We start from the raw sequence: 20,309 nt of genomic DNA on the forward strand, positions 1-20,309 counted from the left end.
ATTCTGGATCCGATGAAAACTTCAACGAATATCTTGCTCCGTACTCATGTTAAAATCTTGCGGAAAATCTTTCTTCATCAACCATAGAACTTAGAAATTCCAAAATATCATCATAAATATCTTCGATATTTCTGAAGATATTTTCATAAATATTCTCGTCCGAAATTATTTATCTCTTCGTGCTATCTATATTACATCATAAAGGAAACTACTTTAATTTCTAAATTTCTTTAAAATTCAAATTTAAAATATGAATGTTATTGAAGTAATGTTGGGAACTGATGCATGAGTTAGTATAATATAATTGCACTTGATCAACGTGATTATATTACAGTAAGTCATGCTGAGTTTCTAAATGGAACATGATGATTCACAGATTATAACGTCATCATGTATCATGTTACATAACTCTTTCATTCTGATTAACTTATGAACATATCAAGGAACTATATTCTTGATAGTTCTATTCTCAGTGATTCAAGTAATTTGACAAATCAAATTGTACGACTACGTTCTTTCTTGTTTAGAACATTATGTTCATTCAAAGCTTCATACTTACGAATTCTGGACCGTTACTCGCTTTACTAGAGGCCGAGAGGATAATAAAAAGGCAAAGAGATCCAAAATATAAGAGAAAATATAAGGCCCAATAACAACACGGAGATTACAAACCGTGGATATTAATACGAATAGCAATATAAAGACACGGTATAATTAAGAATAGTATCATCCCAAGGTAATAGTAGAAGTAAACAGATTCTTCTGGAGGAAGATTGAAAAGAAGGATGACAGAAATGATAATTAGGAAAATATCAAGGATTAGAACTGAATTAAGCATTTTCACAATCTTTTGAATGTATGAACTAAGAAATAAAGTATAGGAATTGTGAGAATAATGGAACGGAAGAGTTTGATTTATAATGGAAGTATCAGACAGAGTAATCGAGGTAGATCACGGTATTTAATTATAGAGATCTTAATTTCTTTACTCACCGAAGAATCAAATCTTTTCGATTTCGAAAATTTTCTATAAATCCCTTGAATTCCGAAATTCAACCCTGTTTACATCAAAAGCTTAAGAAAATCTTATTTTCTTCAATTCACTCATTTGCGATAGCTTCATTCGTATTCTTAGAATAATCGAATTATTTTATCATTATTATTCAATGATGATAAACCTCTAATTATCAACTCATATTGGTCATGAAAACATTTTTATTTTTAGCCATGACCACCTCACTCAAATTTCGGGACGAAATTTCTTTAACGGGTAGGTACTGTGATGACCCGGGAATTTCTGACCAAATTTAAACTTAATCTTTATATGAATTCGACACGATAAGCAAAGTCTGTAATGTTGAGTCTCGAAAATGTTTGAACTGTTTCATATATTCAATTAACCTTCGACTGTTCTCGACGATTCACGAACAACTACTTGTAAATAGATACGTATATATATTAATTCGAAATATAATTTGAAATATTATATTATTTAGTTATTAGAATTCATTTTGTAAAATAAAATAATATAAGATATAATAAAATTTATTATTAAAATAAATCTACATATAAATATAAAAGTTTATTGAATACATTTATTAATTAAACACTCGGTTGACATTTCGTTAGTGTTCATATAAACCTAATACGAATTTATGAAGATTTAAAATAAAAGGTAGTCCGTAAATGTTGATGGCTAGCATATCACACGTTTATTATTATCATTACATTATTTATTATTATATATATTTCTATTTCAAATGGATTAGATACATAAATTAATGTCTTTTTCTGTATCCTGTCAACTTCACTACTCAATTAACTAACCCACTTGTGAAATAAGAACACATCCGTGATATTGAATGGAGATTAAAGATTTCTATATTTACTTTACGATCATTTCATTTTCATCCATAATTCAATTATTAATGTAATTACACTGCTTGTGTCTAATTCATAATCATAATCTTTCTATATATATACTTGATAAATATGCATGGGAACCACCGTCCTCAAATTTAACCACACCCAATGTTCCACTCCAATTATATAATACGTATACAGAAAGACCCCACTTGAAATTGATGACTAACAAGTTCTGTCTAATTCAAGGATCTCCCACAATCCACAATCTCTTCTTTTATTATATATATACATACATAGTAATAGCATAAATATAAAAAGCTCAATCATCACATTGCTTTCTGTTTAAAGTCCTAACCACTTCCTTCTTTTTTTTTTCTTCAATAAGTTAAAACACGTCCATTTATATGCTTACATTGACAAAACAAGATACATGCATATTATAATTATCAAGAATTACAACTAGTGCCTATCTATTGTTCTTATTCGATCACCAATCCAAACACAATCTCACTTTCTTCAAATAATGATACATATTAAATTATTATTCCACTTTCTGTTAGCAATCTTTATCTATCACTATCTACTCTATCGTTCTAGCTAATTACTATATCTATACATTTACATATATACGGGATTGATAGAGGAGACACTCCACTTACTTCTGTGGCACACACAAAAACAACACACCCACTTCTGTATCTTCTTCGATGTCGTCCTCTTTTGATCGACTAACCACACCTCCATAACCATCACCTCGATCCCTTTTACTTCTGGTTTAGACCCATAACAGACTCAAAACATCACCACGACAAAACACTGCTATAACATCATGCAAGAACCTTCTGCTAGCTGCTATCGTTTATTAATTTCTGTTCGAAACCATTACTACAAGGAGTCAAACAAGCAGCTTGAACAGCTGCTGCATTCCTGTATATGACTGTCCAAAACAATCAAAACAAACAACTTTATGTAGCTATGACTACAGTTGACTTCTACTTCTGTTTTCAATCATCACTTCACGGCTAAGACACCCAACCATTGATCATCATATATACCTGCTGCTGCTATTCTTTTCTGTTCCTGTTTCGAATCAATCTCCAAGCACCACCACAGCCTCATCTGTTTCTGTTTCTATTCTGTTACAGCAAACAAAGGAATGATGATAATACAGATTCGATGAATAAGGTGAACAATAAAGCTCATGATAATATATTGATATTGATATAATTATGATTATGATTATGAAAACAAATACATTATCTATTCTATTATGCCATAGCAATCTCCAAAAATCGTTAACCCTAATCAAACAACAACGTTTTTAATCAAGATTTGATCCTGTTTCTGGCTTTTGCTTATTCTACCTGCACTACTTACCCAACAAACTCTTTACGGTTGCTCTTCGAATGGCTTAATTGTTGCTACAACCCTTAAACCCACAGTCACAACCATTAGAACCACCTCTGCAAAAACCATCTTCACTATAACCAAAATACCAACACACATTATTAAAATTGTTAGATTTTTATTCTATTCGATAAAACATTCCAAACCTGAAATCCATGATCCATGACTACTGATGCCTGTACCTACGATATTTCGATTAGAGCCAAAACAATTCCAGATATGTCGAACAATTTCATTATTCTTTTGATTACCATCAAGAACCCAAATCGAAACCCACCAAGACCAAAAATTATTAGTATTTATGATTGATACATTAAAAAGTACAGAGCAAATATACAGATGGATAATGAAATTAGGAGAATAACAATAAACCAATTACCTACTTGAATCAATTGATGAACCGAATTTATGATAAGATCGATTAAGGGTGATTGCAAACCGATGAAGATCTGAACGGTGATGAGAATGAATCGATGATTTACAAAACAGTTATGACTTCTTCTGGATCGATTTGTTGAAGAATCGAAGGTTCTGCATCTTGCTTTTGAGAACCTCGATCTGATTTGGAGCAGATATCACAAAACGCGAATAAATATTGTTAGGTATAATTATAAAAATAATTATTATTATTAATCATTTATATTTTTTTTTACTCGTATATTTTTAAAACCAAAAGGGGAAACGAATTTAGTCTGGTATGACTATTGGGCTGCCCTCATCAAATTGGACTACAAATAAGCCCAACATGTTAATGTTAAATGATATGATTAATTGGGCTAAAATTATGACTAGTTACTAATATTTATATTATTATTATTATTATTATTATTATTATTATTATTATTATTATTATTATTATTATTATTATTATTATTATTATTATCATTATTATTATTATCATTATTATTTTTATTACTATTATCATAAGTATTAATATTATTAATAGTAATATTATTATCATTATAGTTTGTAATATAAATATTAGTATTATTCTTATTAGTAAAATCATTAGTTTTATAGTTCTTATTATTAGTATTATTAGTATTAACATTACTTTTATTAGTATTTTTAACTTTTTATTATTATTATTATTATCATTACTATTATGTCATTAATATTATCATTATTTTCATTACTACAAATTATTTTAGTATTATAATAACCATTATTTTATAGACAAAAGATATTTATATAGAAATATATATTTATTATATATATCATAAGTATATCTAAATTACTATTTTAATATAAAAATAACATATATATATATATATATATATATATATATATATATATATATATATATATATAACATTGGAAATAATAAATACATTAATATTTTCAAATAAGTAATATATTAAATAATTAATAGATATAACCTAGTATGAATGCCATTATATGTTTATCATATATTTTAATATATATATATATATATATATATATATATATATATATATATATATATATATATATATATATATATATATATATATATATATATATATATATATATATATATATATATACAACTGATATAGGTTCGTGAATCCGAGGCCAACCCTACATTGTTCAGTTGTTCAATATAGTCATATGTATTTTTACTACAAAATACATTAGGTGAGTTTCATTTGCTCCCTTTTTAAATGCTTTTGCAATATATATTTTTGGGACTGAGAATACATGCGCTGCTTTTATAAATGCTTTACAAAATAGACACAAGTGATCGAAACTACATTCTATGGCTGGATTATTAAACCGAATATGCCCCTTTTTAGTCTGGTAATCTAAGAATTAGGGAACAGACACCCTAATTGACGCGAATCCTAAAGATAGATCTATCGGGCCCAACAAGCCCCATCCAAAGTACCGGATGCTTTAGTACTTCGAAATTTATATCATGTCCGAAGGAGGATCCCGGAATGATGGGGATATTCTTATATGCATATTGTGAATGTCGGTTACCAGGTGTTCAATCCATATGAATGATATTTTTGTCTCTATGCATGGGACGTATGATTATGAGAAATGGAAGTATGAAATCTTGTGGTCTATTAAAATTATGAAATGATTATTTATGTTAAACTAATGAACTCACCAACCTTTTGGTTGACACTTGAAAGCATGTTTATTCTCAGGTATGAAAGAAATCTTCCGCTGTGCATTTGCTCATATTATAGATATTACTTGGAGTCATTCATGGCATATTTCAAAAGACGTTGCATTCGAGTCGTCGAGTTCATCAAGATTATTATTAAGACAATTATAGTTGGATATATTATGAAATGGTACACATGTCTGTCAACTTTAGATGTAATGAAAGATTGTCTTTTCAAAACGAATGCATTGTTTGTAAAATGTATCATATAGAGGTCAAGTACCTCGCGATGTAATCAACTGTTGTGAATCGTTTATAATCGATATGGACTTCGTCCTGATGGATTAGGACTGGTCTTCACAGAACATATTTGGATGATCGTTTAGTAAATGAGCTCGAGCTCAAGCTTATTATATCTAGTTCGAACAAGCTCGCGAGCCTGAACGAGCCTTCTGTTTTATTCATTATTATTTTTAGACTCGAAATGAGCCAAGCTCAAGCTCTTTGAATTTAAAACGACCCGATCTCGTGCTCAGTCGAGCTCGACTGAACTCCTTTACACCACTACTTGTCGGGTACCTGCATACTGTTCCCTAGACAACCGTATGGTAGTATGATATATCCCATGAAACTTCTACTTTGGAAAAAGTAACTTACGCTAACAAATTAACTTTTGGTTTGTAGTTAAACATTCTCCTATATTTATTTTGTCATAACAGTAATATTTAGAAATTGCTGAGCCTTTCAACCTGAGAAACAAGATAACTTCCATTCACATTAAGCTACATGTTTCCCGCCAAAAAAAATGGAAGACTATTCCCTAATAATTGTTAAACAATGTAAACCCGTAGGTTTCAGATCAAACCCGCTCTGATACCATGTTGAAGGATGTAATCCCGTAGGCTATTATGTTATTAATACTGATATGAATATATAGAGTACATGCAAACCATAGAAACCCTAAACCAACAAACGGGTCGGGCTATACTAAACAGGCCTAACATAATCTATATTCTAACAATAATTAATCAACAAATTGTCATTACTAAATGACAACATTCTGGTCGCACATCAAGACAGCATACAATACAGGCTCCTTGATAAATCTCTCGTTTGCATGCCTATAATTTAGAGAGAGACTTTGAATTCTCCAATTCTGGACGTGGTGTAACCCTGGGCATAGTGAGGTAAATTGCTTAAATATTTTAGACGGTAAATTTTTTTTATGCACACATTACACATATTTCCAAACACACCACAATATCATGTCAATTTCAGTTTAGTTTTCAATGATATCTCTAGCTAAAATTTCTTGTAGGAACATATTCTTAATCATTATAATAATCAGTGATCTAAATTCAGAAGTAAAATACTCCGTATATGAATAAAAAATAACCGCGATAATATTTTCTAATGTGGGAGCTCGAGATAAGCATGAGGTAGTGTAAATATACTAATCTTTTTTATCTACATCAAAAAGTCAAACGTTGGATCAACAAACTCACAGAAGTTGAATAATATAGAGTGATGTGCCATTTTCGGAGGTGTAAGTCAATGATTTACTTAAATTAACTATATAAAAAAACAGGCATGCTGAATGTCATTAAAGTACATGCTGCGAGGCTAGACAGTTGACGTATCTACTAATGGACAAATGAAGCAGCGTATATATCTATATGCTTACGCTTAAGTATTAAACCCATTAAAAACATAAGAAAATGCATATAATAAAAGAGCAGTTGTTTCACATTAGAATTAACTTAAGGATCTTTACCCAATTTTCAAATGAGTGAATAAGATAGTACTGCAAACTATGAACATACGATAATTAAGTACTCAACATTTAGTAACACTGTCGCAGGGTGTCTTGATTCAGTAGGTATTTTAAAAAAGGGGTTGAAGAAACTAGCTTTTAAACAGTTATTGAAAAGGAAATAACAAGAAAAATATAATACCTCAGCCTTAGGAATTATGCAGCGTAACAACCGAAGTAACCTGATCCTTTGAACATATCTAAGGGTTAATACACCTGTTACAGAGAAAACAAGCTATTATATATTAATATAACTTAACTGTCATATTTATAAGAAAGAAAATAATATAATATAATGCAAGTTGTTTGTGATTCAATTAATTATTCATTAAACAAGATTGTTTAGGATAATAAAAGAATTAGTTATCTCTCGCCTAGTTGATATATATCGATACCTTGATTCATGGGCATCTATATATACGCATATATATCTTCTATATAGCTATTCAAGACCCATCTTCTTATTATCTGATCCCCGAACCAACATACGCAAATTGCCTTCACTTTAAATGGCATTCGATTTTGGTTTCTTATTTGTTTCTCTTCTGCTATCTTGCTTTGTTGCAACTAGCTATGGTGTGACCTTCTCTTCCCTTAATCATACTCTCATAGTTACTGCTTCACCAAAAACAGGCCAAGGTTTGACCAAAATTTCTACTTTGACTTTACATAATCCAATACTACATAGATCATAAAATCATATTGTATTGCTGTTAATGCATTAAGTACTAAAATTTATTCTTGATTTTCAGTTCTGAAAGCAGGGGAAGATAATATCACAGTAACTTGGTCATTCAACCAGACCTTCCCAGTTGGAACAGACTCGACTTACAAGACCGTAAAAGTCAAACTTTGCTACGCGCCCATTAGTCAAAAGGACCGAAAATGGAGGAAAACAAATGACCTTTTGAAAAAAGACAAGACTTGTTTACAAAAGATTGTTGCAAAACCATACACGGCGTCAAACAACTCGTTCACATGGACTGTAGCGAAAGACGTACCGACCGGAACGTATTTCGTGAGGGCCTACACGTTCAACGCTCAGGACGTAGAAGTAGCCTATGGTCAGACCACAGATGCTAAGAAAACTACCGACTTGTTTGATGTCCAAGCGATCACAGGTCGTAGCACGTCGCTTGATATTGCATCGGTCTGTTTTTCGGCTTTTTCTGTAGTTGCGTTGGCTGGATTCTTCTACATGGAGAAAAGTAAGGCAAAGTCATCTGTAAAAAAATGAGTTCATCAATAAAGTGGGAAATTATACTCTACTACTCGACGCATATCAAGATATGTAAAAACTAATAATAGTTTGATTATAAAACAGAAATTTACTGTACTATATAAGTCAGCAAAGATCACCTAGCATTATGAAGGGTGAATCATTAAATTAAAGTTATCTGTAATACAGTTTCAAGATTTTTGTTTGTTTAGAATTATGAGAAGACGTACTCTTTGTTCATATCTGATAAATTTATGTTTTAACTGTGAAAGTAAGGCTTTGTTCCCTAGTTTAAAATGGAAGGAAGGGAAATGAAAAGGAAGGGAATGAAATGAGAGGAAGAGTATCCTTCCATTTTGGAAGGAATTATAGGAAGGAAAATTACACTAGTTTTCACCTCCATTTCCCTTCCCTTCCCTCCCCAACAAAACTCTGGAACACCATTTGATTTTATTTTCCTTCCCCTTCATTTCATTTCCTTTCAATTAACAACTTGGGAACAAAGCCTAAAGATACAGGAAAAGTTTTATATCTACATACTGCGTACAACGTTTTATTACGTATGTCAAACATGTAATTAAGGTAAAACTTAATCTTAACCATGCTTAGAAGTGGATTCAGGCAACATTGCAAGTTACTATATGTGATGTGCACATTGACTGTGGTATGGCTATAATTGATGGTATAGAGATCAATTCCCTTTCCTTCTGCAATTGCAAGCAGGGGCGGACCAAAGAAGGGGCAGGGTGGGGCGCCCGCCCCCAGTGGATTTTCAATTTTTAGTGCAAATTTTTTCGGTTTTTCGATTTTGCCCCCGGTGGGATTTTTTTTTCTTCCCCAAACTCTTCATATTTTGCCCCAAAACCTTCGTATTTTGCCTAAAAAAACCTCCAAATTTTGCTCAAAAAACTCTAGATTTTGTCCCAAAGGCACCATATTTTCCCACAAAAAAAAAAAAAAAAATTCGCCCCTGGTAAAAAAAATTCTGGTCCGCCACTGATTTGCAAGCAATTATAAAAAATTATGATCATAAAAGAGATTTATGTTTCTTCGTTTACATGAGATAGCATATCCAAATGCATGTCTAATATGATTTGGGGGTTGATAAAAAAGGTTATGATAATAGAATGTAGTAATTAGCCACATAACTTGGGACTATTATATAGACAAAACAAACATAGCAGCAACCCTAGTTTACAAAGCGAGAGTAAAACGTGCTTTGATAGAACGCAAAAAAAATAATTTGAACACAATGAAAACAGGTTAATAAGATTAGTACATGATTGAATAGAGTAATTAATCTGAAACTGCACGAATGACTGACGCAGGTGAGGAAAACATACGATCAAATTTGAGGTCCCAAAAGGAGTGGAACGAGGGGTGTGAGGATCGGCGCATTGTGGCCGAGATGTTGCTATACTGAATGACTGATGTTAAACTTACGGACTTTGTTGGTAGAGATGGCTTCACCAAGCCGACTGAGGTGCACACGAACTTTCAGCAATCGGAGAGGCTGGAGTCTTTTTCTTTCAAGGTTTTGGATAACTCAAGCGTGCCAACTTCCAAGGTTCCAAAAAAATTTCAAATCGGTCGGGACTTCTAAAGGATTATTCGTGAATTAGTCGGGATTAATCGGATGTTGATCAACGTTTTCTTTTACAAATTTTACAGATTTTCAGGCTGTATTTTACAATTTCCGGCCATTTTTTACAGAATTTCAGGCAGTTTTCTACAGTTTACCGCGATTTTTACCTTTTCCGGCCGATTACCGATAAATTTGAAGGATTAATCGGAGACTTCAAAAGAAAGGAGTAATCGGCAATTAATCGGGGATTAATCACGTGTTTTGGAACGCTTCCAACTTCCGAGGTATATATTCTCAAAAATCACTTTTGATAAATTCACCATCATTTCATACTATCTTTTCAATAATACATTCAAATAAATTTTGACAAAAAAATTTGTGCAATACATCATTAAGGGTAATTTAGGTATTTAAAGTAGATTCATATATCATCACACTTTATGTTATGAAAGAAATGAAAGGAAGTGAACATGTAATTTTCTTTCAAAGCTTCCTCCAAATTACATCTTCCTTCCATCCTATTAATTTCATTTCCTTTTCTTCTCAAACAAACTTGGGAACAATACCTTATTGTTGGGTGGATTACAAGAAGAGAAAAAAGGTTGATGTGCTTGGAGGGACTGCCTCATCTCCGAACTTTAAGGGGTGATAAACATGGAGCTCAGGTGCTAGGATCGAGTAACGACAAGGATTGTAAGTGTTGTGTCGCGATTCAATTGGAACGGATGCAGTTGGGACATTGGTCAAGTAAATATTGACTTGAGTGCAATCGAGTTGACCGTCATTAACACTCTGGTCCGGCCAGCGTATATAATGCTATATGAAATGTGGGTTTCGAAAAGGGTGGTAACGATGGTATTGGTCATTTTTTCCAACTTGAGGACCCATAAACAAGCTTTGAATTGCGTCCCCATAGTTCAAGTCGTCAACATTATCTTTAAGCTTATAAGCCGCAATTGCTTATTTCCTCCTCTTCTTCTCCTTCTTCAATCTATCCAATCTAATTGCAAACGTCATGTTGTCTTCATTGTTGTTCGAAACGTCAATAGAAGCACCCACGATGACTGGGTCCATTACAGGCCCGTTACCCGACCCGTCGTGGATATCAGAAATAACAACAGTAGACTGGCCTAACACAGGCCCATGCCCATCTTTGTTAACAGGAACAGCAGCAGTAGTATCTTTGTTAACGAAAACAGTAGCAGCAGACACAACCGTGAGGCTACTTACAGTCACATGTATTATTGAGCTATCGCAACGAACTTCAGAATCCGGTAATGAACCATTAATACCCCCGCCCTTTGACCCATGGCTTTTAGGCCCTGCTGATCCATCGAGATCAAAACTAACATTCGGATCAATACATTTTGGGAGCAATTGATTGAAACTAGTAAAATTCACTGAACCAAATCTTAAATCCGCATGGCTTTCGATCACTCCAGGCGTGCTGACCGAATCAACACCATGGGGAAAAACCGATGAATAACCACAAACTGTGGCAGGCCCATTAGATATCACTCCAGGCATGTTGAAATAAATTGTTGATTACTAGATTGCATTGAATTAAGTATATCAAATGTTGACCCACAACGCTCTGTTTTTTATTGATTAAGGGCAATCAAAGAGGTAGAAGTTATATGGTAACCACCCATTAATAACTGCTCTTTAGATGATGGATTAACAGAGCAGTTACATAGCACTCCACATGTCACCCACGTTTATATCCACTACCTTTGACCTGATCTCCCCTTAATGAGAGATATACGAATCAAACGCTCGGCCGTGTTAGAAAACCCGACTAGGTGAGCCCAAACAAGACTAGATAACCCTAAGTTATCAACCCACTTCCAATAAACGAAAATATAGTGAAAAGATTATAAAGCTAGCAAGAATGATAAAAACACTGGAATTTAACGTGGTTATATGCAATCGTTTATGATTGCTTTAGTCTACGGCTAACCAAAGAGTGTTCTATATTTATTAATTTCGTGGTGGTGAGTTTACAATGAGGATTATTTATAGGAGAAACAAGAAACATAAGCATGCTTCAAGTAATCATCAGCTATCCATCTTGATCCTCTTTACACCCTTGTATTAGCATGATCACAGCTCTAAAACAAGGTGTAAAGTAGCCCACATGCACCTAAAGTGACAACTTAGACAACCAAATACGGATTTCATGTGCAAAAGTTGATCAACATGCTGACAGCTCACTTCCATCTACCAGATGCGCCGCATCTCACCATTGATGCGCCGCATCAGGTGAGTGCGCTCAGCTCACACTTAATTGTGCGCTCAGCTCACTATCTCAAACTTGAACAGAACGTTCCCAAACTTCACCCTGATATGCCACTAACGGACGGTTTTGTTTTGTGCGGTGTCGTTAGGTCGCACGATGTCCGATTCGGTAGCACACAGCACCTTCGTTTATTTATATTTTGCGGGGCCTAAATTTACTTTTACTTTCTAAGGTGTAGAAGGTGTAAGTTAACCTAGTGTCGAATTTTATGCTGATTAACGAATTGAAGATCAAGTGGATAATTGTCTTTTAGTTAAATTACCTGGATAAAAGATAGTAGTTGATTTTAGCTGAAGGTCCTAAATGCAGAAAAGTAAATAAATTTGAGGGATATCCGGAGTATGCAGATCAGGGAAATGTTGACCAAGACATCAGTATTGGGTTAGGGAAATGTAATTATGCTTATGTTAAGACTATGCTTGGATTGACGTAGATCTGGTTGGATGAGCCAATTACACAGACCTACTTATCTATGAACTCTCGGAGTTCTCTTTGAGCAGTGAGAAGTATGTCACTTGGTCGTATAACTGAAATGTAACAATACCTCGGAGGTTATCCTCAGTAAAGTACTAGGTTTATCAGTGAGTTAAGCTCTAATCCTAACCCTCGTTATCAGTTTAGGTAACTGAATAACAACATGCCGTGTTGATTGAACACTGGTCACAAACGGAAGGAATCCGTCGGTTTAAGTTGGAAAAACCTTAAATGAAAACTAACAACCATTTCATCATACTAATGAGATCTCAACAAATCAAACATTATACAACATTACAGTTAATATACTGATAGTAAAGCAGATAGAAACCTAATGAGTACCTAAACGGTTGATATGACTAAGACCTAAGGCAACAATCAGACAAGAACATGCAATAGGCTTGGGTCATACAGTAAAGGCACTAACTAGATCTTAACAGCTCCTAAGAGGTCTCTTTGGAATAGTCAATAGGCATACTAGGTCATTCATGTCTCAATTCCTAGGTTCCGTGTCCTAAAAGTGCATTAGATGCCTCTCGGGAACTCCGGCCATACCGAGTTCATAGAATCTTCAGATACAGTATAACCAGGGGTCTTAATCCTATGAAGTAGCTAATTTCATACAGGTGGAATGGATGGAGAAGACCCTTTAAATAGACCAGAATTTTGCCCAAATACGCCTGGCAGGCCGTATGGCAGACCGTATGGTGGCCCGTATTTGGCAGGCCGTTTCTTGGGGGCGTTTGATGGGCCGTGTGGCAGGCCGTACTCCATACTGGCAGCCCGTATGGCAGCCCGTATGGCAGCCCGTATGGCAGGCCGTATGTGGTGCTGGTCAACCTTGATTCACTGGATCGTAACTTGATTTCTTGTCTTTCACCGTTTTCGCTCTAGAATCTTCGTTTTAGCTCCGTTTTACTTTATTCTTTTTGCATTGCCTTTGTAATTACTTAATCTACAAAACCAACCGAAAAGGCGATAATTTTGCCGACAAAGTTTTAATCTTTATTGTTTTAGGGCTTAATTCAGGGGGTAAAAATGTGACTTTTTGCCCGATATCAAATACCCCACACTTAGCTTTGCTTGTCCTCAAGCAAGAAAGCGAGAATATAAGGATCTTTCTAATAGATTCTTCCTTACCCCACCCGTAGATCTTTTTATTATGCCTTCATCAAAAGTCGGCACATCTTTCGAAAGTATTAGAAAAAGTTTCGAGCTTCGATGATTTTGATCGCTAGATTTCAATTGCGTCCATAGTGAAAAAGGCGTACTTTCCAACTCTCGGATGTAGAGTATACATGATCAGGCTCCTCACAGACGGATCACTCATATCACTCAAGTGTTTAGGGTGTCCTATTCTAATTGTATTGTCGCTCAGAAGCTAGTCGTGTAACAGTTCTCATCATAGGCTTGGTAAAGCATCGATATCTCCACCGGTTAAGTAAGGACGGTGCTGATCTTCTTCCTAAGCATTCTTTCAAGAGGAAGACGGGTTATAGGGTTTGGTTGGAAATTTATGGATTTCGGTGAAAGGTATCCAGATCTTTTGATTTTTTAGAGAATTGATAGACTTTGATTCTTCAGAGTATCCATTTTGGATAGATAATGGCTGAGAATTCCGTAAAGGTTTTCTTCGGAAGAGGCAGATTTTGCTAAGACTTTGTCTAGAATTTTTTTTTTTTCAGCATTCTTCTTCAGGGCATCTCCTCGGGTTTCTTTTTGCCTTATTAGAGACTTTGCTCTTTCAAAAAAAAAAAATTTTATCGGCATACCCTTTCTTCATAACTTTTGTCTTTCGTTCCTGGTGCCCAGAGAGGAAGTGATAATCCACTGAAAATAGGTCTTTGACCTATCAATAACAATCAGGGGTTCGGAATCTTTCAACTAGTGCTTTTGAAGCGAATTTGATCGATCTATCTCTTCATTGATCTCTGGATCTTTGGATGAATGGAAAGGGGAATGAATGTGAATGGTGTATTTTGGGAGTGAATTTGGGTTGAATATTTCTGATTCATCAACTCTTCTTTTTTTTTTCTTTTTTTTTTTTGTGAGTTGGTTGGTTTAAATTGCGTGGAGTGGAAACGAAAACAGAAACGGATGGCTTTTTGTCTTCTCTATTCAGAATGATTTCGGAAGGAGTATCGCACCTGCACCACGTATGGCGCTCACTAACCATTGGTCTTGAAACGTATGTCTGAACCAAGTTCTAACTTGAACCGTACACTGGCACGCTCATCAATTGAAATAACAAAGTACTGCAGATTTGATGGGTCATACAGATACTTTGGGTCCAATATTCCTCACTTTTTAGAGTAGGGGTCGTGCTTGATCATGCGTAGCCTTTTACATATTTTCTTAAAAGAAATCTTTTGACATAAAACATAAGTTTCAGCTTAATCGTTCCGTTCTAATAAATGTTACGAAAACCGATTTCTAGCAATTTTATTAGATCTTTTGGGCGAAAACAAAGTAAGAATTTTTCAAAATTACCCAATAACCATTGCTCAATTACTTTTGGACAAAGAATTTTTCAAAACTTTGCGATTTATGGTTACTTGACTATTAAAACTTCCGACCTTTAAAAACCTTACCCATTACCCCACACTTAAAAGAACATTGTCTCTAATGTTCTCTAGAAAGAATATTTTAATACTTTAAAAATTAAGGACATTGACTTCTAAAATTCTAAGTTAGTTGCGGGGGTTACCCCACACTTAGAGATTTTAGTGCGTTATAATTGAAATAGGTTTGAGGAAGGATTACTTCCCTATAGTCGTGTTACTTTCCTAGTGCTGGGCCTTCCTATGGTCAATCTCCTACGTACCAGTCTCTTTTAATAATATTTCTGCATGAAGGACAAAAAGAGAAAGGCAGCATTTCCACTATATATAACTTTTTAGTATAATGCTTTAAAAAAAAACTAAAAGATAAAATAAAGATAAAGTAGTCTATGGGATACTATCCTGGTCAATGATGTGTTGGCGTTGCGAAATATCTGCAGATCTCATCATCCTCATCCTTTAGGCTCGGCAAGTACTTGAGAGGTTGCCCTATATCCAACTCAGGGCCTAGTAGTGAATCTAGACATAAATCTGACGGCATCTCCAGGTGGGATAAGTCTGGGAAAGGCTCCTCGTCAGGTATGCTCCTAGTGATCTCAAATGCCTGGGCCATTGGTGGCTCCACTGAAATAGGAATAGTGACTAGATGACAACCCTCTGGTAACTCAGTGACTGGAACTGGCTCGGTGACTGAGGCAGGCGGCGTGATGGGAACAGGAGTAGCATGTACAGGCATGGCAGCCGAGTGAACTGAGTGAACTGAGGCCTGTGTGGAATGCCTGGGCGTAGCTCGTCGTGTCGGCTGAACATGGCGTGCTAGCCTAAATGAAGATGGGCCCAGAGTACTGCGTGGCATCCCTTCGCGCTGGAGGTATGCTCTCAGAGCCTTGTAAAGTCTCTGCTGATCTCTGAGTAGTGCCCATGCGACATCAGGGTCATTTAACGTAGCTCCGTAATGTATCACTATCTTTGGCTCATGCGTATCTGGCAACTGTGTGTGCTCAGCAGGTCTCCTAGCTAAATGTCTAGATCGTCGAACGGGAGGAGCTGGTGGTGCTGTGCCGATATCCTCCTCAACATTCTCTAATATCAAACGCCTTGGGCTTAGTTGCCCTGTTGATGGCCTGTTCTGATCAGCACTGCTTCCGGATGAGTAAACTACAGGAGTCCTCCTCCTGCGAACGGGAATGTAAACTGAAGCTCCTGAGCTTGGCATTTCTCCTAAACACATTCAACAAACTTTATAAGTACTAAGCGCAAGTATGGCGCTTAGTTATTAGTACACAGAGGTAATATCTTAAGACTGAAAATAATAAGTAATAAAAAGGATAAGCAAGGGGTGCCTCCCAAGAGTGCTTTGTTTATCAAGTCGTTACAGCTCGACTTTTCCTTGTCAGATCTTCAGAATGGATCAAAGGAGAAAAGGTGCTCCTCCTTATCGTGGTATTCTAGATAGGCTTTCAACCAGTGGCCATTAACTTTGAAATTACAGTAGGTCCTTCCAATTCCACGGCTCTGTGAGGAAAAGCGTGTACAACTTTGTATGGGACACTCCATCTTGATCTAAATTTTACCGCGAACTTCTTGAACCGAGAATTGAAGAGAAGAACTTTATCTCCAGGGACGAACTTTGTAGGGATCAATTTTGCATCATGCGTAAGCTTTGTTCGTTCCTTGTAGATGTATGACGTTTCATATGCTTGGTCTCTCAATTCGGCAAGTTCGTTCATTTGCATTTTTCTATGTCTTTCGGTAACTGAGGGATCGAGGTTGCAGGTCTTCAGTGCCCAGAGTGCTTTGTATTCAAGTTCCAGCGGAAGGTGACAAGCTTTTCCATAGATCATGCGGTAGGGTGTAGTTCCTAGAGGATTCTTGTAGGCAGTCTGAAATGCCCACAGAGCATCATCTAACTTCTCGGCCCATTTATTTCCATGATGGCCGACAGTTCATTCTAAGATTCTTTTGAGTGCTCTGTTCGTGACCTCTGCTTGTACGTTGGTCTGCGGATGATAGGCAGTGGACATCTTGTGGGTAACTCCGTATTGTTGCATCACCTTCATAAACTGAGTATTACAGAAGTGTGTGCCTCTATCACTTATTATCGCACGAGGAGCTCCAAATCTGCAGAAGAGTCTCTTCAGGAAATTGGTGACGACTTTGGCATCATTAGTCAGAAATGCTTGGGCTTCGACCTCATCTGGAGACGTAATCTACTGCTACGAGGACATATTCTTTCCCGTTAGACTTTGGGAATGGGCCCATGAAGTCTAATCCCCATATATCGAAGATCTCGCAAGCTTGGATATTAGTCCGAGGCATCTCATTCTTCATAGAGATATTGCCTTGCCTTTGGCATGCATCGCAACGCTTTACAAGCTCTTGCGCATCTCGGAATATAGACGGCCAGTAGAATCCTGACTCGTAGACTTTTCTTGCGATTAAGTTTGCTCCATGATGACCTCCAGTTTGCCCATGGTGACATTGGTGAAGAATCCCTGCTACTTGCTTTTTATCTAAGCACCTCCTGATCATTTGATCAGGGCAAATTCTAAACAGGTAAGGATCTTCCCAGTAGTAGTACTTGGCATCCCTGAAGAACTTCCTTCTTCGGGAGGTACTCATCCCTTTTTGTACTACTCCGGCAACTAGGTAGTTGGCCATGTCGGCATACCAAGGAGTGTCAGTAAATTGTGATCCTATGTGAGTTTGTCCTAAACTCATAAGCTGTTCTTCCAAAAATTTATCTCTGATATCTTGTTCAGCAAGTTTTTCCATCGTTGGATTCTCCAAACGACTAAGATGATCTGCTGCGATGTTCTCTGCTCCTTTCTTATCTTTAATTTCAATGTCGAATTCCTGAAGGAGTAAGATCCATCGTAGGAGTCTTGGCTTCGCGTCTTGCTTTGTGAATAGATATTTAAGGGCTGAATGATCTGTATAGACTGTAGTCTTGGACATGATGAGATAGGAACGAAATTTGTCGAAGGCGAATACTACGACTAGCAGCTCCTTTTCCGTGGTAGTGTAATTCTCTTGAGCTCCGGTTAAGGTTTTGCTTGCGTAATAGATTGGATGAAAGTGTTTATCTACTCGCTGTCCAAGCACTGATCTAACTGCGAAATCACTCGCATCACACATGATCTCAAAAGGTAGACTCCAATCAGGAGCTATCATGATGGGTGCATGTGTTAGCTGCTCTTTCAGATAGTTGAATGCTTTTCGACATTCTTCATTGAAGACAAATGGAACTTCCTTTCCTAAGAGATGAGTGAGAGGTCGTGTGACCTTTGAAAAGTCCTTAATGAATCGTCAGTAGAAACCAGCGTGTCTTAGAAAACTCCTTACCGCTCTTACTGTGGTAGGTTCCGGAAGTTTAGTAATGGTCTCAATCTTAGCCTTATCAACTTCTATTCCTGCTTTAGAGATCTTATGTCCTAAAACTATCCCTTCTTTTACCATGAAGTGACATTTTTCCCAATTTAGAACTAAATTTGACTCTTCACACCGGGTGAGCATCTTGTCAAGGTTTGAAAGGCACGAATCAAAGGTACTACCAAAGACTGAGAAGTCATCCATGAAGACTTCCATACAACGTTCAATCATGTCGTGGAATATTGCTACCATGCATCGCTGAAATGTAGCCGGTGCATTGCATAACCCAAAGGGCATGCGTCGATAGGCAAATGTTCCATAAGGACAGGTGAAGGTTGTTTTCTCTTGGTCTTTTGGATCGAGTGGAATTTGAAAGTAGCCGGAAAAACCGTCAAGGAAATAGTAGAATTCATTTCCTGATAGACGTTCCAATATTTGATCGATAAAAGGTAATGGAAAATGATCTTTCCGGGTTGCATCGTTTAGTTTACGATAGTCTATGCAAACCCTCCAACCGGTGACTTCCCGAGTTGGAATAAGCTCATTATTCTCATTTTGAATTACGGTCGTCCCTCCCCTTTTTGGGTACCACTTGAACAGGACTGACCCATGGTGAATCAGAGATGGGATAGATCAGATCGGCGTCCAGAAGTTTGATTACTTCTTTCTTGACGACTTCTTGAATCATAGGGTTGACCCTTCTTTGCCTCTGAACTGATGGTTTGAAATCATCTTCCATGAAGATCTTATGGGTGCAATAGTTGGGGTTGATCCCTTTAATGTCGGAGATCTTCCAAGCAATTGCCTTCTTATGTGATTTCAAAACTTAAATCAATTTTGCCTTCTCTTGTGGTGTGAGGTCTTTCGATATGATCACAGGGAGTTGCGATTCTCCTTCTAAGAATGCATACTCCAGATTGTCATGTAACTTCTTCAATTCCAATTCTGGAGGCTCCTCGAAAGATGGCTTCATTCTAGCTATCTCCTTTCGGTCTAATGAGTCGTACTTCTCCTGGAATTCTGATTCTTCAGTAGCGGTCACTGATGCTATCTGTTCTTCATTTCTGGAAATTGTCCTTCTTAATGCTTCCTCTTCAGAAACGTCTTCTTTAGTTTCGAAGGTAGGTTCGGGAAACTCCTCACAGTCTTCCCTTGACTGGGGTTCCTGATATACCGAAATGAAATCTGTTTCTTCATTCGGTCTTCTCCTTAATAGAGGTAGAGGAATGCCTTGTCCTAGTGGTGTTATTTGAATAGTGTTTCCAAGAAAGTTACTTTCAGAGAGGGGAGATATGTGTTGACTAAGGTCTATGGCGGAATGTTTGTCGAGATTTTCTTCAGGAGGTGTAAAGAACAGATCCTTAGAAATTTGATCTTGACTACATATAGTCATAGTCTCTTCCAGGTATTTGTTGACGAATTCTTGAAAAGAATAAGAGAGATTCACATCTTCTTCCTTAGAATGGTTCATGAGGCGATCAACATTGAATGTGATTTCTTCTCCTCCAACCCTTAACTTCGGAGATTTCTCGTGAACGTCAATTACGGCCTTAGCAGTATTTAGGAATGGTCTGCCAAGAATGAGTAGGACCTTCGTGTCTTCCTCAATATCCATAAT

At 36.2% G+C, this 20,309-nt stretch overlaps 1 protein-coding gene and 1 long non-coding RNA gene across 3 annotated transcripts; one reads left to right on the forward strand and one right to left on the reverse strand.

The window, feature by feature from the left end:
* Positions 1-6,720: 6,720 nt before the first annotated feature.
* On the reverse strand, positions 6,721-9,893 carry LOC139892508 (uncharacterized). 2 transcript variants are annotated; one of them, XR_011774104.1, is made up of 3 exons: positions 9,744-9,893; positions 7,577-8,404; positions 6,721-7,397 (listed from the first exon to the last, which is right to left on the reverse strand). It is a non-coding gene; the product is annotated as an uncharacterized lncRNA (long non-coding RNA). The 2 variants fall into 2 exon arrangements; XR_011774103.1 differs by having other exon boundaries at positions 9,680-9,893.
* Positions 7,594-8,463, forward strand: LOC139892507 (high-affinity nitrate transporter 3.1-like). The gene is made up of 2 exons (XM_071875614.1): positions 7,594-7,820; positions 7,934-8,463. The coding sequence occupies exons 1-2, from the start codon at positions 7,691-7,693 to the stop codon at positions 8,416-8,418; spliced, it is 615 nt and encodes a 204-aa protein (XP_071731715.1). The 5' UTR covers positions 7,594-7,690; the 3' UTR covers positions 8,419-8,463.
* Positions 9,894-20,309: the final 10,416 nt, after the last annotated feature.

This window comes from Rutidosis leptorrhynchoides, chromosome 2 (genome assembly GCF_046630445.1).
Source record: "Rutidosis leptorrhynchoides isolate AG116_Rl617_1_P2 chromosome 2, CSIRO_AGI_Rlap_v1, whole genome shotgun sequence".
In the NCBI taxonomy this organism is placed as follows: Eukaryota; Viridiplantae; Streptophyta; class Magnoliopsida; order Asterales; family Asteraceae; genus Rutidosis; species Rutidosis leptorrhynchoides.

Bases quoted from the DNA above. Each gene is read 5' to 3' on its own strand.
- LOC139892507 (XM_071875614.1), top strand. From the start codon at position 7,691: ATGGCATTCGATTTTGGTTTCTTATTTGTTTCTCTTCTGCTATCTTGC. The intron at 7,821-7,933 runs GTTTGACCAAAA...CTTGATTTTCAG, and splicing joins TTCACCAAAAACAGGCCAAG to TTCTGAAAGCAGGGGAAGAT.